The sequence below is a fragment of the Thermobia domestica genome, chromosome 15 (assembly GCF_964235325.1).
Source record: "Thermobia domestica chromosome 15, izTheDome1.hap1.1, whole genome shotgun sequence".
NCBI classification, from domain to species: domain Eukaryota; kingdom Metazoa; phylum Arthropoda; class Insecta; order Zygentoma; family Lepismatidae; genus Thermobia; species Thermobia domestica.
Window position 1 is genome coordinate 141,131,482 of NC_137468.1, and position 23,483 is coordinate 141,154,964.

The 23,483-nt window shown below is 35.1% G+C and overlaps 1 protein-coding gene across 1 annotated transcript in view; it reads right to left on the minus strand.

Moving 5' to 3' along the window:
* The window catches only part of LOC145671269 (tubulin alpha-1C chain-like), a 71,231-nt gene that overhangs the window by 18,045 nt on the left and 29,703 nt on the right, over positions 1–23,483 (minus strand). The window contains exon 3 of the mRNA XM_081740205.1: positions 21,441–21,742. Coding sequence (XP_081596331.1) covers positions 21,441–21,742 — 302 coding nt within the window. The remainder of the gene's footprint in view (positions 1–21,440; positions 21,743–23,483) is intronic.

The window sequence follows — 23,483 nt, forward strand, 5'->3', positions numbered from 1 at the left end:
ATAATTACTTCTACATATATTCTAAAAGCATGAATCAGCCAAAGTATGAGCAATTAAAGGATCGATTTGAAAAAGCAGAACTAAAGTTCAATAAGCAAATACCAACGTTCTTAAGCGGTAATCATTGTATTGTACCTATTGATGAATGTGAAAAATACTCTGTAGTTGTGTTTGACGATTACATTTTGGAGAATCAAGATACTGTTAGAAATTACTTTACGAGAGGCAGACAGACGTTTAGACTGTTTCTATCTTGCACAGACAAATTCAAAAGTACCTAAACAGCTTATAAGAGATAACGTTAACTTCCTATGCATATTCAGACAAGATGATACTAATCTTAAACATGTGTATAATGAGTTTGTTGGAGGAGATATGCCGTATGATAAATTTAAAGAGATATGCTCAAAATGTTGGCAAGAAGATTATGGTTTTATAGTAATTGATATGACAAGGAAGGTAAACAATGGTAAGTATAGGAACAAGATAAAACACTTCTTAAACGTTTGACGTTTTTTCACGTTTTACGTTTTAACGTTTGACGTTTTTAACGTTTTTTCACGTTTATTGACATTTGTTCGTTTTTGACGTTTGTTCGTTTTCTATATAATAAATGGATGAGAAAGAAATTAATAAGAATATTAAGTTAAAGGAGTTCTTGATAAAGGGCTTCAAATCTTGGAAGAAAGAAAGAGCAGGTATATACGATAAATTTAAGACGCAAGAACAGCCTGTAATTGATGCTATTCAAAACTTGGGAAGTGAGATCAAAGAAGTAGCAGAACAAAATAAAAATCTAATAACTGAACTTGTTCCAGCTGTACATAAGACGGCTTCAATAGATCCTAGTCTACTAGAAACACCTAAAAAGATAACTCATGATAGTTCCCCAAGTAGTAGTGATACGCCTATAACGGAAGAAATAAAACAAATGAGAAAACAAATTAAAGACAAAGTTGAAGGAGTGGAATCTTTAACAACAGCGCAATCATTTGGTAAGATTGCAACAAAATATTATAGTAAAAGAAATGATAGTGTGTTTGGAATAAGAGCTGTAGAAGAAGATGGAAAAATAATAAATAAGATAGGAAATTCTGAAGTTAAAGTCAGTGGTGATGATTTGATAATTAATGGTAAAACTTATAAAGGAACAGAAGGTCTATGGGAATTGTTAACGATGAATACTAATAAAACCATTGAAGATTATGATAATGACGATTTTGAACTGTACAAGGAAATAATAATAGAATCAGATGCTGCCTTCCAAAAATATAATCGAGATAAAAAGTACCATCTAATAGAGGTTCTAAGTACATTAATATTATGAAGCCTATTTGGGATGATTATATTAAGCCAAATTTACCTCCAACTCCTAAAAAGAACACGACACCTAAAAGGACTGGTGAAGGAATTAAACAATATACAGAGATACCTAAAGAATATATATGGATGGGCGATGTGAGAAAGTTAATTGATCGGTTAATAGTTATAGATGGAGAAGAAAAGGTTGGTAATAATAACTTTTATAATGAGAAAGTAGGTATAGTGAGTATGATTAATAATAAGCTTTCACAATTTATTCCTAATGATCCAAAAGGTATAGGTTATTTGATTAAGATCTTAAATACATTACCACCACGATTCTGGAATGATGAGAAGCTTGAGAACTAATGAATAAGATTTTAAACATGAAGGGAATACCAGAGTTACATATACTAGGCTTCAGATTTTGCGGACCTTTTACGAAGCTTCAAGAAAGGTTAGAAAGAGGTGATGTAGGTATTAACCCATTAGATGAGGCTTGTAAAGAACACGATATATACTACAGAGACAATAAAGATACAGAGTCAAGACATATTGCAGATAAGGAACTAGAAACTAAAGCATGGAAAAGAGCATTTAGTAGTGATGCTTCAATTGGTGAACGATTAGCTGCTTTTGGGGTTGGTACTGCTATGAATGCTAAGGTTAAGTTAGGATGGGGATTATAAGTTTTTAAATGTTATTATGTATGATTCTTTTATGGGTATATCCCATAAAAGCGTTGTTTCAAGATTTTCTTTATAATAAATGGATAGTATTGAGAGTTATGAGTTACAGAGTTTTAAAGCTAACACAAGAACATTTAATAATTTGAATGAAGCTAACAAAGATATTGAGTTTGATTTCGATGTGGGGGGTGGGTTCATACATCCACACAAAGCAGATTGTCATATGACTTTTGAAGTTGTTGGAGCATCAGTTGGAGGAACATTTGGTGCAAATGATACTATAAAACTTGTGGATAACTTCTTACCATTCTTCTTTTCTCAAATTGAAGTTAGAAAGTATGGAGTTGTTATAGATAAGATTGAACTACCTGGAATAACATCTACAGCTATTGGAACATTAAAGATTTCCACACCACAAGTTGAATATCTAAAACAGGCAGGATTTGAAACGGATGATAAACTTGGTCTACGAAAGGATTTTAGCATTTTGTATCCATAAAGATTAATTCCAGGCTTTTAAAGTGATTATAAAGAGGTTATGTGGAAAGGTGGATTGAGAATAACATTTACAAAAGCTGCTAATAATAATAATATCGATGTCTTGTACAAATGGACTGAAACAGGAGCAAGTGCAACAGCTGCTCATGATGGAAAAATAACAATAAAAAGTATGGAGATAAGAATGCCTATTGTTGAATACGAATCTAATTACGAAAACAAGTTGAATATTCTTAAAGAACCTAAAATCATGTTTTTATTCCATACTTATCAATGTGTTCAGAAGGCTGTTGTAGGTTCTTTCTTGGAGTTCGATGTTACTACTCAATTTAATTCTAGACAATTTGATATGCCTGATTTCGTAGTTGTAATGTTCCAAACTGATAGAAGTGTAAACAAACAGCAGATGCAAGTAAGTATGATCATTGTAAGGTAAAGAATATCTATCTTAAGAATGGAAGGAATGAGGTATTTCCAAAAGAATCAAGAAACTTAAATATTTCTAACAGGGATTATTTTAAGATGTACGAAGATTATACTGCATTGAAGAGAATAACATGTGGCAATACCGAAATGTACTATGATCCTAAAGAGTTTATAGATAACAGACCAATGTATGTGATTAATTGTAGTAAGAGGAAGAATGTATCGGTAAATGAGAGAACAAACATAAAGATTGTAGTAGACTTTGCAGAAGCTGTGGCTGCTAATACTATATGTTATGCGATTTTAATTGGACAAAAGAACTTTACATATGATCCTAAGAATGAGAAAGTAGTAGAAGAGTTTTAGATAGTTAAATGTATTTTTGTGGTGTTTATGGAAGTTTTCCATAAACGAAATTAACAAAAATGATTAAAATGTTTATTGTTAAAGATAAAAATTTAAGATTGATCGTTGATTTTCTATATATTAAATACGATGGCGAGTCATATTGAGGTTTTAAATAAACTTGGAAGTCTTGAACAAAAACAAGTTATTGGATTAAGAGAATTAGAATTAGGTACAGAATATAAGATTGTGAAAATGGAAAAGATTAAAACTAAGTTTGGAAAGAGCATTTTAGTTGAGTGTGAGGAGTTTAAAGTCTTTCTTCCACCTAGATTTACAAAACACTTAACAGATAAAATGATTGATAAGATCGTTAAAGATGGAATAAAAATCAAATACACAGGTCTAAAAGATAATTATCCAACTGTTGAGTTCTGTATGTAAAATTTCAAATGGGGAGCGGTTTTATGAATTTCTCATAAAACGAACATTTTCCTTATAACAAATAAGCTATGACTAGCTATTTGAACAAAAGAAATGACGTTAAAGCATTTAGATTCCTTCGCATAGATGAGTTAGAAAAAGTAAACTGTATAACATTATGGAAGTTGATTCAAACACAGCGTTGTGGTCAAAGAGTTTTAGTACATTTAGATGAGAAATATAAGACGTTATTACCACAAAGGTATAATGACGATACTGAGCAAGTGTTGAAAGATATTAAAAAATATAAGCTGTTTGTTAAGTATGAGGGTTTGAAAGATTTAGATAATGGTTATAAAATACATCAGTTTTACTTTAGAAATGAAACCAAAAAATAACAGAAGATTCCATTATCAATATCCGAACTTGTAATTTTAAGTATGTTCTAAGTGTATAAGTGTTTTTATAGTTTCAAAATTATAAAAACTAAAACCTTTAGACGTATAGAACACAATGTTATTTGAATTTTAAAGATATTTGTATAAATAAGAGATTTATTTGAGTTTTTTGTAATTATATCCTTAAAGTTATGCAACCTACAAAACATTCGATAGATAGTAAATTTATTTGTCTATTGACAGCCGTTTGAATTTTGAAAATCGGTTAATAAACAACGGAGATATAACAAATTCAAAATTTCGGGAATTCTTTACGGGTTTATTTGTGAGTTTTCGGGGAAATGTTATTCTTTTAAAAAGTCATAGAATTTTATGTAGATTATGCTAGTATTTTTATTTTTCAAATATCTGAATTTTTACTTTTTTGCAGTGTGCCCTTATATTTTTTTCTGAAATTTGCCAACTTTTTTATTTGTTGAGTTAGCACATTATAATTATGGAGGGGTGAAACTATCCTTTTAAAAATATTTTGGGTAAACACTATAATATTTGGTAAGTGGGTTGGAAACACTGACATTTTTTCTTTTTTTGTCCTGCAAGTTAGGATTTAGTTCTAATATTCTGGTATCACTGAGTGTTGATGGGAAGGAAAGAGAGACACTAGCGCATGCATGTGGCACGTTTTAGAACTAGATGCTAACTCTGTCGACAAGGATGCTAACGGCGAAGATGCATTTGCTTGAAAACTGATCGTTACGAGAGGAAAGTTGATCGAAGAATACAGCGCCCGAGCTATGCTTAGCTGTTAAATCCAATGTTAAGTATATGGGAAGCGAAGAATACAACGCCGTTACTTCGCTGTTAGTCATTCTCTCTCTGTTTCTATTGCACATACCTTTCTGTCGTTCAGAGCTGAGAGAAGGGAAAAGAGAAAGAGAATCGGATTGCGAGTCACGTTTTACTTCCTCTTTCTTCTTTGCTATATATGTATATGTGTGCTCGGTAGCTGATATTGTAAATGTATGTGTGTGCGATTGAGCGAGAGTGTATATACATATATCTGTAGCAGCTGTATACAACATACTAAACTTTAAACTTTTATAATTCAGTTATTTGTGAACCGATTTACACCAAACAAAAACTATTTTTTCAATCACAGACAGCGCTATAAGTTATAAGTTTTAGATGTAAGTTTTTTTATGATTTTAAATGACATAAAAGCCTATGCGATCTCACTTTAAAAATTGTAATTATGGGAATACTTTGCGCTGTGTATAGTTAGTTAGACTCCTATATATGCTTTGCGTTATCTATAGTTAGTTGGATCTTATGTAAAATGTTCTGTGTTTTCCTGTGTGCTGGTCGAAGAATATTGGGAGGGGGAAAGTTGTCTGCAGAACCTACATGTGTCCCCTACTCAGGTTTTGTCGTTATCCTACGCTGAATTTTTATCAAGCTTGCTGGGCAGACCATTGCAACAGCTAAAAGCGATCATTATGTATTCTTTTACAAATAAGAGCTGTTTTCAAGAGGCTTATTTTGAACTTTCTGTTTAACTTGACAAAACTATCTTTGGTTCTATACAAAACTATTTGGAGAACAGTTATGGAAAGAGCATGGAGCCAATTTTCTCATGTCAGGGAAACAGTGTTAGATATGGAGCTGGTGGACGCTTGTGGTTCTGTTGGAAATATTCAGGTCCCCTGAGCATAGTAGAAATGTCAGAAATCAAGCTCGGGCACGGAGTCCCCAGAAATGGAATAACGAAGTTTTGGGCTCAGGTTTTTTCTATTCGTCTATTAAAGATGGAGTTCTTGCACGCGGGTGGTGACCTTGGAAAGATCTTGGATCCCTTAGCACATCGGTGTGTGCCATTGGAAAGGTCCTAGGCGTCTGAGCACAGGGTAACGTCAGAAATCGGGCTCTGATCTCAAAGAAGTGAGGTCCCGAAATTTTGGATTCGGGTTAATTCTATTTGATTATTAAACATTGAGTTGTTGGGTGCGGGTGGTAAGTAGGAAAGGTCCGCGTCTTATGAGCACAGCGGTGATGTCAGAAATTGGGCTCGCACTCGGGCCTCAGAAATGGGGTCCCCAAGTCTTTGGCTCTGTTCCTTTTAAACATGGAGTTGTGGGACGAAAGTGATAGCGTTGGAAAGTTTTTGTCCCTTTAACACAGTGTTGCGGAAATCGGCTAAAGGCCCCCACTTTTAGATTTGTGTTTTATTCCTTTTCTAAGGCTTAATCTTAATACCTGATTGCGCAAGATAAAACTATATTTTTAGCTGAATTGATGGTTTCATCTCGCGCAATCAAGTATTGAGATTGAGCCACAGTAAAGGTTTACAACATAGCCCAAAACTGCGGGATTTAGACCTAATGTCTGATATCACTGCAGTAGTCAAAGCAGCAAAATTTTTCCATCGCCGCTACCTGTGTTAAACACCTTGTTTAATAGCCGAATATAAAAGACCCGAACCCAATATTTCGGGACCCTATTTCCGGGATCTCGAATCGAGGGTCAGATTTCTGACATTACTGCTGTCCTCAAATCTCCCGAACCTTTCCAATGCCATCATAGTACATTGTTATATAAAAGTAAAGAAGGTCCCTAATTATATATTCATTACACGTAGCAAGCTGCTCTACTTTTTTGCATTTTAAAATCAAACTTCACATTGATGAATAACTTTTAATTATATATTTATAATTATGTTGCATATGAATGAGATATACATCCATTGCACGTGTTATTTACGTATGGCACATTAGGTTGTTCAACACGTTGAATTATGATATTAGAATGAAAACAAAAGAAGGGCACTAAATTATGTTGATAGTTAATAATTATTTCTCTCTGTAGATTCTAAGCATATATTAAGAAGGGTGGATATTGCTTTGTGAAGAATGAATAATGTTTTTGACGTATAATGAATGACTTTCGCTTGGAGAAGGTTTAAGAAATGCTAATTTGACAAGCAGGATATTAATTGCCTTTAGAAATGAAATATGCAGATTACACACGTACAAGGAAAATAAATATTTTTGTCTCATTTATATGCATGACATTGTGCACGGCAGCAGTCGTAGGAAAGTGATAGAATATTCTGGAATTTTGGTCGGTAGAATGGGGGAAAGAGGATTCTGGAATTTTCGAGGTTGCTTTCAAGGTTATTAGAATTACATAAATGCCGACTCATTTCCTAGTAGGTACTAACTTTGTAGTATTTCCATTTTTGTTTTTATACTTGCTCATTTTTCATTTTACATGGGAAGTAACATTGTAAACGAAATACTTGTAAAACACTAGTAATTGTCGGGAGTATAAGAGAAAGGAAGCGTTTGTTTTACCGTGAATTGATTGCAGATTTTCGGACATTGAAAACCATATTATTCGGTGTTCTTATATAGAATTATAAATTAACTAAGGTACAGTGTAATGCAATATGTAGGGTACAAGGAATCTAGATTGTTTATTGCACCGAGAATCTAACGAGGATTCTCCCACTTGGAAAAACGTACGCCAAACATTTTGCCTACAGTGCGAACTTGTTACTTATAAGTAACTATAAATGGTATAAAATGACTGTGTAAGAACAATCTCATATTGAACAGGAAGGCAGGGGATTCACCAGGAATCGAACGGGAGACTCTTGCGTGGAAATTTTGTGCACTAAACACTTTGCTCAGCAAATTTTGTAACTTATATGCACCTATAAAAGATTTAAGACGTCTAAAAGGTATTTATAAAGTATATGTTAAGTAGGAAGTCATATTGAACAGGAGGGCAAGACACTAGCGGGAATAGAAGCAGGGACGTTTCACGTGGAAAACCGTACGCTAATTTTTCAATGCTCGCGCTGTGGACTTTTCAGTTATATATAATTGTAAAGAGTATAAACTTTGCTGTGTAAGAACACAGTTATAATAGACAGTAAGTTAGGAGACTTACCTGGACTGGATTAAGGAGAACCGGAGAGCGGAGAAAACGTGGCCAATAGCCCACGTGAAGAACCGGACGCAAAACCTTTTGCTTGAACTGCGAAGTTTTCGCTTACAAGTGTTATATACTTTACTGTGTAAGAACAAACATATTGAACAATGGAGTTAACAGGTTTGGCGGGAATTGAAGCAGGACTATTCCACATGGAAAACCATACGCTAAACCTTTATTGCTTGCAGTGCGAACTTTTTACTTATATGTAATGGTATAAATTTTTTGTGTAAGAACAAGCTTATATTGGACAGTAAGTTAGCAGACTAACCGGGAATCGAATCTAGGGTTTCTCGCGTGAAGAACCGTACGTCAATTCTTTTTTATGCTTGCACTGTGGACTTTCCAGTTATATGTAATTATAAATGGTATAAACTTTATTGTGTAAGAACACACTTATATTGAACAGCGAGTTAGGAGAATCCGCGCCGGAAAGCGAATTTGTGTCTTTTAGATGCAAAGCTAATGTGTTACGTATATGCTTAGTTTGAGTATAATTTTTGTTTTTTGTAATTTGAAAAGTAATACGATAAGTAGCTATTTGCCTTTTTGTTTTTTTCTTTTCTAGTTCGTGAAGCAAATAGAAACCGTTGTAATTAATAGAAGCATTGTGAAATATAACAGAGAATTTTAGCGTAAAGGAGTTATAGATTGGTTTTAAAATATGGATTTACTGAAACCTTTGAATCTTAGTTGTATGAAATATCGAAATATTGGATAATGTCCGGATATTGATATTGAATATTGTAATATCGATATAAAAGTTATTATAAATTTTACGTTCAACGAATATACTGGTTATGCTAAAGGAGTCGGTTTAATAAGGTACACATTTATAAATTACTGAAATGAAGAAAGGAGGAAACGAAAGAACTCCGAGAAAACCCACTTACACGGTGTTTGTTTACCACAAAGCTCACTTGACGCGAGCTAGGAACGAACCAAGAACCTCATGCACCAGAGTTGAACACTGTACCGCGTACCCACCACAGCCCTTCTTTGTATTATATTTTTGGATAAAGGAGAGGGATGAATAAAGTACGCATTTATAATTTGGTGGAACGAGATAGTAGGAGAAAATGGGAGAACTGCAAAAACATAAACTAGAAATACACTCTGAATGAGCGAAAGCATTTCGTTTCAGAAATTACTTATTTTTATGATCGGCGCTATTTAATGTTTATGAACGAGGAAAGAAACTTACTGTGGCAGTTAATGGAGAATTATCTTCTTTGAAAATATACAAAACTAGATTTTTATTTAACTTCATACATATTAGTAAAGGAGATATATGTAATAAAAGGTAATGTATGTTAGGTATAATTTTGACATTATTTAAACATTATAGGTAGCGTCACTTTTTAAGGCAATACAAGAGACGGACAATTATCCTACAGCGCAGATAGTTACATTAATGGTGTGCCTGGTTTATTAGGATTAGTCTTGTATGCAGATGGAAACAATTGCTTTAAATAAAAGATACCACTTTGAACGTATAGCTCGGTTAAATTGCTTTACTCTAGACTTCTCTTAACATTAAGTACAAGGTAACCAACACCATTGGCGATAACTATTAGCATGACTGTGAACTATGGGAATTAGCGTGTTGGAGAGACCAAGACATTTTATGTATATAATAATAATGAGTATGAATATTTGAGTTAGGATTATGCAACCGATAATTTAAAAATATTTTGAGGGTTGAATATGATATTCACAGACAGCCTGATACGATTTTATATATTACTTAAAGTGTAATGAATATTTGTTTGGACTAAAACGGTATTTTATTTTATAGATGTTGTTTCTAAGTTAGAAAAACAAGAAAGTATTCTATTAATTATGTTACGGTCGCTAGAAGAGAAATAATTTAATATTTTTATTACAGGTAATAGCTAACATGTTCTTTCATTTTCAGTTGAAATGGGGTTTGCCACTTTAGACTTTAATAATAAAAACTATTTTGAATGTCGATAATTTAGAACTTAATTGTAATTGTTACAAATGCCTAAGCAGATAGTATTTTATTGTTTTAGTTATCCGCATATACAGAGTAGATACATTTGTGAGTGAATACATGACATACAGTTATAACAGAGCGAAAGTGTCGTACTTACGAAATTAGATCTTCCGAAACCTTACGGAAATTATATTGTGCAGTTTACACTTACTGAATTAAATTTGGTAATTTAAGACGTAGTGTTGTCTTGGTCTTTTAACCAGTGCAATTATATTGGATCGAAATACTGAACTTACTATTTTTGTGGATTTTCAGTTACTTTTTCATTGGTTTTGATTGATTGTGGAGAGTTGTTGTTTAAAGTGGAATTTGAACAATTACTATTGTTTGTAACAAGAAGGTATTTCTATTGGAAAGTGTGGACTTCCTTTCACGCAGATGAGAAGTAGACTGTGCTCAAGATACCATTACGAAAACGAATGTTTGCACAAGGTATTGAATTACTATTGCTCACATCAAAATCCATTTTAATTGTACTTGGGACTTTCGATTGATAAGTAAATTAGTAAATTATATTTTCAACTGGTGTTGAGAAGGTCTTATTTCGTATTAGGTTATCGACTACATGTTTGGATTGATTTTTAATTTTATGTTTATATAACACCAAGGTTATAAAGAATGGTTAAATAACAGTAATACGGGTTCCGAACCACAATAGAGACAACTTCAATGCAGTTGGTGGGTATATGAACTGTTATAGAAGATTAATTTTCATAGTGCTCGTATATAGCATTTCTTTTATATTATCGTAACTGTATTATAAGACCACGAGTGTTTTATGAATAATTACTTGATATAATGCCGTAGGTGTCAGTTTTCGGGCACAGTGAGGTATTGATTTAGTTACCTCTTTTTTAGACTATTATTGTAGGTTACAATTTAATCAAACATCTAGTTAGGAGTTTGAAGAACACGCCATAGTATATTATTTCGTAATTGTCAATTCAATTATTTGTAAGTTTTCAGCGGTAGAAAGTTATATTTTAAATCTGTTAAATGTTTAAAATGGATTACAATTGTAAGTTCAATTGGTGCGATTACATTCATATTTATTTTGAAAACTGAGTATTTAAAATTTGTTAGTTTATTATGTATACAGGTAAATGCTTCTATTCATACTATTTAAAAAGTATTCATAATACAGTTTTTTAATGAAAAGAAAAGGTTATCAGAAAAGTTAAAACAATATGTAGTTTATTTATCCGCTACAAAAACTCTCTGAAATTTAGTTTGGCAAAAAAAAAGTTAGTAACAAAATATTGTAGTAAAAAGAAAGAAATGCAAATTTACTTTATATACTGTTGTAACAATACAGTTTCTGCATTTAGTGTACCAGAAAAGTTAAGGAAAAATGTAGTATTATTCCAGCTAAAAAAGTGTTTGGAATTCAACTTCGCTCACAATCTGGATTAGTGGATGCACATGTCCCACTAAAATGAACATAACCGCATGCACTGACGTAACCGGTAAGCGTTAGTACAGGATTTACTGAATATCATGCTATTGTATAGCACAACAACAGAGCCGATGCCATAATTTATGTTTGGACGGAGACAAAGCGAATCGTATTTTTAGGGAATCTACTATAAATAAACAAGACTTTAAAATAAGGTGAACAATATATTGTCCGATTATATTACAAAATTTTACTCATAATTAGCTTCCCATTTTTTGTTGATTGAGTTGATTTTTAGTTTAGCGTCCCTTTCAGCAGCGAGGCTATATGAGACGTGGACCTACTGATTAACGTGGAATCCGAACCACATGAGCTCCCGCCGGGAATCGAACCCGGGTCTCCCACGCCAAAGGCGCGTACGCTAACCGCTTAGCCACGAAGGAGCTCTCCCATTTTTTGTGTGTAAGCAGCAGTATTGTAGCTTTGCTAAAGCGAAATGATTCCTTATTAACGGTTTTGTCATTGTAATGTAGACCCTTATATTCATGTCATGTAATACACAATAGATGAGAGAGTGTGTGGGAGGTAACGCGTGAGTTGATTTCATTTACTTACACCCAGCTGTAGGCTGGATTTAGTGATAAATAGCAGCATAACCTGTCACTGATGGTTTTCTTCCGACCACTCTTTCTCTTCGTTGATGTCGTTTTGATGTGAACGTGTTAAATCACCATAACCTTCTACACATTTGCTTCTTTGAAAATAGGATTTACCTATTTTAGCTTGCACACTACCGTTCTACTGCTTCTCACAGGACAGGGATTATTCTAATACACAACAACCACAAGAGCCTAGGGGATATGCTTATCGACTGATCGTTTTCAACCTTGATATATGATGTGCTTCGAAGTCCAGGTGTTTTCATTGAACTGATAAAGGCTTGTAGGTTTGCTGAATTGTTTTCTGACACTACATTTGGTTGGACTAGATTCAATCAGTTTAAAGTGTGTTATCCACTTGGACGAAGAATATTATTTGATATTTAAAGCATTCATAATTTGCAGTGTTACGCTCTCGACGAACTTCCATGTAGTTTGTTTCTTTGCATTACGAGTAAACCCCAGGTCTTTACAATCATTTAATAAGATGTTACTATCAACACACAATTCTATCTTTGTAATACCTGTTTTCGATTATTTGAGAAATTGAATTAGTGCAACGTGTATATTACGCATTTTATTCGTGATTTCTTTTCAGACTCCGAACATACCATAACCATTAAAAATACATATTGAACTTTTAGATTTAGTTTTACGATTTCTTCTAGTAACAATAAAATCTTACTTCAGTTCGATTGATGAAAGTAGTAGGAAAATGAGAGAATCCTGAGAATACCAACACGCATAATGTAAATTAACTCAAAGTTCATCAGGTGAAAGTCGGGATCGAACCAGAAAGTCTCTAGGTGTGAGAAATGAGAAGTGTGTGAGGTTAGGTTAGATTTTGATGGCAATGAAGAATATTTTATAATACTACAATAGTATCAATATCTGTTTTTGAGATTTTTAGTATAATATAATACAGGTCACATGAATTTTTTGTTCTTTTCGGACTAATGTTTAAGTGGACCAGAAGGACAGATTTGAAGAACTACCTATGGTTCACGGGCCATAGTTTTAATATCAGCTTTATACAATTGCATTCAAATTATAGGGCTATTAGATAGGTGTATAAGACTCTTGTAGGAGTAAGTGTTTTGGGTGTCTTCCACTTTGGAACTTTTTTTAAAAAAATAATGTAAAACTTTAAAGACAATGAAAAAAACAAGAATACGCTGAGGTGAATTAAACTTGGAAACTCTCATCGTTCAAGAGAATTAATGAAAGCAGCCTCTGTTCTCAGGCTGGGACTATCCGTAGTGACCACCAAATAATATAAGAATTATTTTTCTCAGATGATGACTTCGTATGCTTATGCCAGTAGCTAAACCTGCAAAAGTGAACCAGGTAATGTTCGTAAAATGCTATTACATGGTTCAATCTCAGAATATGTGAATTTTTGATGGACAACAATTCCATGAGGGCGGACAACACCATTTTCACGAAACATAGATCACACAAGTAAGTTTACTGTCTAAAACTATCTGTTGGTATCAAAATTAGCGATACATGTACAAACGTTGCCAACTCGTAAAATGGCTCGAGTCGTCAACTCGTGATATTTTGTGGGTAACGTTTGTTCACGTATGGCTAATTCATGTGTCGCTAATTTTGACCGACTCCTTTAGCTTAACCAGTATACTCATTAAACGTAAAATTTATAACATTTATATCGATATTTCAATATTCGATATCAATTTGTGGACATTATTACGAAGAATCAGCATACGGTTCTCCACGTGAGAAACCATTGGTTCCGTTCCCGGTAAGTCTGCTAACTTACTGTTCAACATAAGCTTGTTCTTGCACAATGAAGTTTATACCATTACATATAAGTAAAAAATTTCGCACCGCAAGCAATAAAGCTTTAGTGTACGGTTTTCCATGTGGCAAAGCCCTGCTTCGATTCCCGGCAAACCTGTTAACTCCGCGTTCAATACAAGTTTGTTCTTAGTAAAGTTTATAATATTTATAAGTGATAACTCCGCAGTGCAAGCAAAACGTTTTGCGTACGGTTCTCCACGTGGGAGAATCCCGGTTAGAGTCCCGGTAAGTCTTTTAACTTACTGTCCAATCGAAGTTTGTTCTTACGTAGAAAATTTTATACCATTCATAAGTAAAAACTCCGCAGCGCAAGCCTAAAAAAGAATTTGCGTACGGTTGTCCACATGGCGGAGCCCTCTTTCGATTCCCGGTGAGTCTGCTGACTCCCTGCTCAATTTAATTTGTTTTTCACAGTAACGTTTATACCATTTATAATTACATACAACTCAAAAGTTCATAGTGCGAGCATTAAAAAATAAACGTACATTTTTCAACGTGATGCATCCTTGCTTCGATTCCCAGTAGTGTCATGGCTTCCTATTTAATATAATTGGATTCTTAACATTTACTTTATAAATAGCTTTTATACGTCCTACACAATTTATAGCTACATATAAGTTACAAAGTCTGCTGAGCAAAATGTTTAGTGCACAAAATTTCCACGCAAGAGTCTCCCGTTCGATTCCTGGTGAGTCTCCTGCCTTCCTGTTCAATATAAGATTGTTCTTACACAGTCATTTTATACCATTTATAGTTACTTATAAGTAACAAGTTCGCACTGTAGGCAAAATGTTTGGCGTACGTTTTTCCAATAGGGAGAATCCTCGTTAGATTCTCGGTGCAATAAACAATCTAGATTCCATGTACCATACATATTGCATTACACTATACCTTAGTTAATTTATAATTCTATATAAGAACACCGAATAATATGGTTTTCAATGTCGGAAAATCTGCAATCAATTCACGGTAAAACAAACACTTCCTTTCTCTTATACTCCCGACAATTACTAGTGTTTTCCAAGTATTTCGTTTACAATGTTACTTCCCATGTAAAATGAAAAATGAGCAAGTATAAAAACAAAAATGGAAATACTACAAAGTTAGTACCTACCAGGAAATGAGTCGACATTTATATAACTCTAATAACCTTGAAAGCAACCTCGAAAATTCCAGAATCCTCTTTCCCCCATTCTACCGACCAAAATTCCAGAATATTCTTTCACTTTCCTACGACTGCTGCCGTGCTCAATGTCATGCATATGAGACAAAAGTATTTATTTTTCTTTTACGTGTGTAATCTGCTTATTTCATTTCTAAAGGTAATTTAAATCCTGCTTGTCAAATTAGCATTTCTTAAACCTTCTCCAAGCGAAAGTCTTTCATTATACGTCAAACACATTATTCATTCTTCACAAAGCAATATCCATCCTTCTTAATATATGCTTAGAATCTACAGAGAGAAATAATTATGAACTATCAACATAATTTAGTACACTTCTTTTGTTTTCATTCTAATATAATAATTCAGCGTGTTGAACAACCTATTGTCATACGTAAAGGACAGTGCAACTGATGTATAACTCATTCATATGCATCATAAATATAAATATATAAATAAAAGTTATTCATCAATGTGAAATTTGATTTTAAAATACAAAAAAGTAGAGCAGCTTGCTACGTGTAATGAATATACATATAATTAGGAACTTACTTTACTTTTATATAACAATCTACTCATCACCCTTGTACAACAACTCATTTTTAATAAATGTGTAGAAGGAATCCATGCCCAAAACATCGGGAACCCATTTCTGGGTCCTCATGGCCGGGCCCGGTTTTTGACATCTCCACTGTGCTGAAGGGAACTGGAGATTTCCAACGCCACCAGCTGTATTCGACAACCACATGCTTAAATGAGAAATGGAATGGAAGGGAGCCCAAAATTTCGGTACCTCACTTCTGGGTCTTCGAGCTCAGGGTCCATTTCTGACATTATCGATTTTGTTAATCGATCCTGACCTTTCAAACGCCACCACCCTAGTACAGCTCCATGTTTAATAGGCAAATAGAAGAGACTGGAGCCCAAACTTTTAAGACCTAATTTCTGGGGCCTCGGGTCCCGGAGCTTTGCAACATCACCATCTGCATCCAATAACTAAATCCTTAAAAAAGATAAATAGAACGAAGCCAAGTCCAAAATTTCGGGTCCTCTTTTTTGGGGCTTGGAGGCAAGGTCCCGGTTTCTGATATTAACGCTGTGCTCAGACGACCCGAACCTTTCCAGCGCCACCACCTACGTACAATGATTCCATGTTTAACAGGTGTATGCGTAAAAAGGACTCGTGTGTAAAAATTTCGGGACCGCATTTCTAGGACCTCATGGCCGTGGTCAGGTGTCTGACATCACCACTGTGTTCAGGAGACCCGGACTTTTCCAACGCCACCACCTGCGCCCACTAATTCCATGTCTAACACGGCTTCTCCTATCATAGGATGATTTAAATTGGATTTTTTCCATGTTCTTTACAACTACTTACAACGTTTCATACTATCCAGAAGAAACGAAATTGCAATACATTAGAAACTACGTTCTTTTAAATTGTTCGAGATGGATGACAGCATTATGTTCCTGTAATAATTGTAAACTTATGTATTTATGTGGCCACACAAATAGCATTTTAATTTCGATTCTGCTAGGCAAAAAGTGTGAAATGTAACGGAATATGTACATATAATTTGTGTATATGTAGTATTAAGGGCTATGTAGATAAATAAAAATATCACAACTATATACGTATGCACAAAAAATATTCACTGAGAAATGATCCCAATAAATTCATTCAAATTGGAAGCAATTCATATGACAATTGAATAAAAAATCACTGGTAGTGATCAGTCTGAAAAAGACGAAATTCTATGGGTTAAGTTCTGAAGCCCCTATTCAACAACTGCTTCAAGTTCGAAAATGTTATTATTCATTTTGTTTACCTTCATTTTTAATATTCCCGCGCAAACAGCAATTTGCATGTTCCCTTCACTCCTCTCATATTCATAACTTCAGTCTCACCATCGCGTCGTGATTAATCCAATTGGGTAGAAAAGCGTGATTAACTAAGCAAACTCATCACCATCAAAATGCCGAACACGTATTCGGCCGTTTCTGATTTTCAAAACGCTCCTGTGTACACTATTTGTCATTATTCAACATCTTGTCATTAATAAATTTTATATAAAACTTTCTTTAAGTAATAAGTAAAAACTTGTTGTTACTTATTGAAACGTTTGGATTGCGAGCGAAGCGAGCAAGAAAAGTTTTAACAAATCTATTTCTTTGTAAACCAAAATAATATTGATTTAACAAGGTGCCAATACTTTTTTGGGGCGACGCATCGTTTATTCATTTCCAACATTTTTCCTTTCTTCTTGCTCGTTCGGCGCCCCTTGGTATTAGCGCCCGGGGCAACCGCCCCGCTTACCCCCCTCTAGCTAGGGAGAAAAGTATTTTTTTCTGTTTGCTTCAATATTTGTTTACGAACTGTTGATTACAGAAGCTAATACAGGATTGGCAGAAAATACAAACATTAAGGAAAATACAAATATTAAGGAAAATACAAACATTAAACTAACAAGGAGAAAGCAGACTTTGATAAATGGACTTTGAGGCCATTTTTCGCGAGGTGGTAGTGCACTTTATAAGTGTTAATATTACAAATTGAGAGAGCGCAATAGCCAAAAATAACGGAGAAACGGAGTCTTAAAATTTTCGACTCGCCGCATATATCGTACGACGCATAAAGTTGTCAAGTGAGGAAGAGTGAGGACCATCTGCACCTGGCGCACAATGGATTTTGGATTCGATTCCCACTTGTCATTTTTCTGTTTTTACTTAAACCAATAAAGTAGCCATTTGTAACTACAAGTATAATATTAATTTAAAATGTGTTTATAATGAATATAAATAAAATAAAGAATTTGTGTGTCTGTATGTTTGTGTGTGTCTGGGAACCAGACGAGTGGACCGAGAGTTACCAAATTTTTGTCGCGGGTACCTTGGTTCATGCCCCAGACGAAGACGAAGCGTTTTTCTCAAAATTCGAACCAGGGAATCTCAGGAGGGGCGTTTACCGGCACATGTAAAAGTAGTAGAAAATGACCAATAGTGTCGAATTTATAGTTTCCGCGGTCGCTGAGATCAATGTTGAAACTCCGATCGCATTAACCTTCCAATTCACCCCATTTGGCTGCGGGCCGGAGTCAAAGAGGGATACCGAGACAGGTAAAAATAATAAAAATTACCGATTTTAGTGTCAAATCCATAGTTTTCACGGTCGCTAAGATCAATGGTTACACTTCCATTAGCGATGACTTTGAAATTCAGCTACCATTGTATGCGATCTGGGGATTACCTGGAGGGTTACCGGGACAGTTAAAAATAATGCAAAATAACCGATATTTTTTTCCTTTCGTTGCTCAGTTTGTTTACATAGATATTTTATCCAGCCCATACGAAGAATGGGTATTTCAGCTAGTAATGAATAAAACAATAAAAATCAGTTCAAAATATTTCAGTTCCATATTAACTAGCAACGAAATGTAATCTATCCCGTAAATATATTGGTATCACGAGTTATATTATTTGTGTTACCACATTCGTTGTGTAAAAAATGTTCTTGACGCTTCGTGTCTATATCTGGGGAAATTGTGCGAATTACAAGCGGAATGAGGGGGAAATCTCCTTTGGTTATAGCAACATTCAGGGATTTCCCCCTTATCATCATTGCAATTCGCAAACTGTCCATAGATATAGACACGAAGCGTCAAGAACAATTTTACAGAACTATTGTGGTAACCAATATATTTATAACTCGTTATATCAATATATTTACGGAATAGATTGTATTTCGTTGCTAATCAACATGAAACATTGAAAGATTTTAAACTGATTTGAACATTTCTATTGTTTTATTCATTATAAACATATGGTAATTAATATTTTACTAGTAGTTACAAATGGCTACCTTATTGATTGAAGCAAAAAACAAAAAATCGACTCGAGCATGAATCGAACCCGGAATCCTTTGCACGTGAGTCGCAGTTGCTCCTCACTGCCACGCCGCCACTTAATATCCTTACTTGTCGTACGTAATATGCGGCGAGCCGAAAAATTTAACACACGTTTTCTCCGCTATTTTTGGCTATTGCGCTCTCCCAGTTTGTAATATTAACACTTTAAATGTGCACTACCACCTCGGGCAAAATGGCCCCGAAGTTCATTTACCAAAGTCTGCTTTCTCCGTGTAAGAAACGCTCTATTCTAGTTCACTTCACTTCATTATGATCCTTTTTTCTGTTGCTTTACTGGAAATCTCTCGCTTGCATAACTGTCAGGATACGCTCAATTGAGCTTAACTGTTTATTATTTATTTATTTATTTCTTTTTTGCTTATACAGAATTTTTATTTTAAAAAATAATTTTGGGAACATTTTCATATATACAATGCTTTCCCCTCTCTCCGCTTATTAATCACTCAATTCAACCAACGCAAGAGAGAAAAATGTAACAATTGAGAAATCGTGTATTATAAAATACTGACAACTTCCTCTGCGCAGGAGTGTATATGTAAGACAGGGGCGGATCCAGGACGGACTTCTAGGGGCGAGGTGGGTTGTAATACTGCTACTTAGAGAGCTACTTTAAAGAGTTCCAAACTCTGTGATGGGTTTTATTTATATATATAAAATAAGAAAGTTTCCTCGATCGCCCCATCTGAATCCGCCACTGATGTAAGACAATATTAGAGCATATAGAAGAAGGATTTATGAACTGTAACTATGAATGTACTGTATATCGTTGAATACTGTCAATACGTGCACACCTAGTCTGTTAAATTTACAATACAAGGTTCAGTTTCAAGTCTTGCAATATTCTGGTACACAGCATATCTGTATTTATTAGAGGACAATGAAAGCATACTAACGTTGAAACTACAACCCCTCATGTTTGATTGTCTCCAAACAACTTCCTGTGACTTCCTTGATACCACATATTGTCCTTAGAGTGTCAAAGCAGTAAGTTAATGCTGTTTCCACCTCCTACTGGTTGTTGAAGTATCTTAATTTCAGAAAGTGCGCCATAGACCGAAACAGTTAGTAATCCGAAGAGGCAAGGGGGCGCGGTGGCTTAGTGGTATTCACCCCTGGTACGTTGTGTCCCTGATTCGATTCCAGCTCACGCCAAGTGGACTTGTTGGTGGCAAAGGCTATGTGCGTGGGTTTTCTCGAAGTTCTCCCATTACCTCTCCGCTTCCTTCATTCCACTATTTTATTTACTTCTCATCATCACCGTCTTCTTTAGCCTACACGGAATAACGGTAGGACGTAAAACTGAAAGATTTATTTCTTTCTAAAGTGGTAGGGACAGAACTATATGCTGGTGTAGCATCAGTTCGATAACATCCAGTTCCTAAATTTTTTTGTGTTTTTCGAGCCCAGTGTGTGGTTTTGTGCTATAATGTTGCAACAGGCGCGCTTTCGGTTCACAAATGTAGCATGTATTTTGCGTAGTGCAGCACACATCCGTTCCAACTCTTCTGAATAAAGATCGGAACTAATAGTATGACTGTTAGAAACGAATTCGAAGCGAATTACCCTTTCATAATTCCTGAAAGTTAGCTTTTGCTCAACTACTGTTTTTGCATATTCGGAGTTTGGAAAAAGCGCCCACTATTTATGCATATGACAATTTATTTCAGTAAACGCAAATCACTCGGATTTTGCAGCAGTTGTGGGAACACATCCACTCTCCTCTGGGGTCAGCTCATGTGGAAGAATGCGATAGCTTCTGATGGTTTCTCCGAGTTCGTGTAGGTGACGCACTACAGTAGACAGGGACATGATAAGTTGACTTGACAATTATCCTGTGCTGTTGAATAGATTTACCTTAATGGTGTGCCGTATGGCTCCAGAATCTGTTACCTTGAGGCGGCTGGACTTTGGCTGACATTTTTGCAACTTGCACGAAATTTCTGGAACCAACCAATTTGCTGTGATTTACTGTACCTTTCCGTTTGACATGACAAATGTTTTGGGTTACTACAGCAGCGTTATGCCAGAGTTCGAACTAACACAGTAATCGTTCACATATTAGACGTTGTACACTCATCGTCCAATATTAAAAACTTATTGAAGATATTGAGTAACAGTCTCCATGTTAAATAGTCTGCTTGCTACACTATTTCTTGGGCCAGTTTGAACTTGTACTTATGGTGAATCAAGGCGTACACACGCGCCTGCTCTTTGGGTTATGAAAATATTTCAAAACTAATGACTCATTCTAGCAAAATGAAATACTAATGTAAATATATATAATTTTTGGCATCATTCTTATTAGAACACTTATTTTAGGGTAGGAGTCATTAAGTATACAATTTTATATTCGCGAAAAAGGATATTGTCACCACTTACCTGTGGAGCTGGATAGATGGCGAATTCCAGCTTGCTTTTCTTACCATAGTCTTCTGCTATTCGTTCCATTAGCAAACCATTAAATCCCGAACCAGTGCCTCCACCAAAAGAATGGAAGATAAAGAAACCATTAAGTCCAGTACACTGGTCCGCCAACTTACGCAGTCTATCTAGTGCTAACTCAATAATTTCTCTTCCTATAGTGTAATAACCGCGTGCATAATTGTTAGCTGCGTCTTCTTTCCCGGTTATCAGCTGCTCAGGATGAAACAGTTGCCTGTAGGTGCCTGTGCGTACTTCATCTGAAAGTGAAAGCAATAAGCAATATTAAACTCGTATATTCATCTTACAAGGGGCGTATGCGAATCGTGACAGCTAGATATTTATGAAAATTGGTACTCTGACTAATTGTGGATTGCTAATCATCGTGATGATAGTCACTCAGTGGGAAAATGACTTATTTACCCGCTACGTGTAATACATATACCATGCAGTGACCGGATGAGGCTGTGCCGAGTTATACCCTAAAAATACCGGAAAAAGGTAAAAAATGAAAATGTGTGCAGGTAACCTGATACATATGGTAAGGGGACACATGACCAAGAACACGGCAGTAGTGTCACACAAGCAGTGTTGCCACCCAACACAAACTTATAATTTTTTTAAGAGATCGTATATCATTTTATGGCATTAAAATAATTGGAATGAAAGGGGAAAGAAAATAAGCAAAGGCTGTTTATCAGTGTTGTCAGATAAAGGAGATATGAGACTCTAAAGCTGAGAAATTATGGGGCCCGTACAAAGAAACGAACAAATGTACAACAACAATAAGACCACGGAAGGAACTAATGTACAGTAGGGAGTAAACCATAGCATGCACAGCATCTAGTGACTATTGAACTTCATGTTTCATATCGAGTATGAGGCTAGGGCGAGAAATTTACATATTTTGCCATACTATCTATAGTTTTATGTTGTGTGTATTGGTGTATTACGTTAAAATATTTTGCGCCTGTATATTACTGTTAACCTGAATATGGTGTGTTTTGTCTTCATTGTTGTCTCACATGTTAACGTTTCCTATACTTCTGACTGACACCTATCATGGGTCATTAATCTGTGCGAATCGATTGTGAACTATTTTTGTCACAGATTTTTTATATTTCGTGCCACAGTTCTTCTGTAATGTTTTCAGGCGCTGCGCCGTCGTTTCTGTGGTTTGGGAGGCATTCAGGATTTTATGCAGTGTTGCAATCCCAAAACATTTAGTTTTATAGCTTTCGTGAATGGTTCGAGATATCAATTCCTCTCACACATCATTGGAATTGTTGGGCTCTAAGAAGGCTTCCTGATCACATTTTCGCCTTATGTCACATTGGACTTCTTCTTTCTACGGCTACTCTAACATCTGCCCTTTTTTGGGGGGAGGGGAGAGTCCTGTATCAAGCCTGTTTGTCACTGATTGCTTTGCATGCTGTGGTTTACTTGCTATTGTACATTTGTTCCTTCTATGGTCTTCTTGTTGTTGTACATTTATTCGTTTCTCTGTACGGGCTCCATAATTTCTCAGCTTTAGAGCCTCGAATCTCTCTTATCTGCCAAAACTGATAAGTCGCCGTTTGCTTATTTTTTTTCACGTTTCATGTCAATTATTTTAATGCCATAAAATGATATACGTTCTATTTGAAAAAATGTAAGTTTGTGTTGGGTGGCAACACTGCTTGTGTGACACTACTGCCGTGTTCTTGGGCATGTGTCCCCTTACCATAGATATCAGGTTACCTGCACACATTTTTCATTTTTTGCCTTTTTCCTGTGTTTTTAGGGTACAACTCGGCACAGTCTCGCCCGGTCACTGCGTGGTATATGTATTATACTTAGCGGGTAAACAAGTCATTTTTCCACTGAGTGACTATCACCACGATGATTAGCGATCCACAATTAGTCAGGGTACCAATTTTCATAAATATCTAGCTGTCATGATTCGCATATTAGCCCAGTCAATGAAGGTCAAAAAACATCAAAGTTCGGAAAAAATTTGGG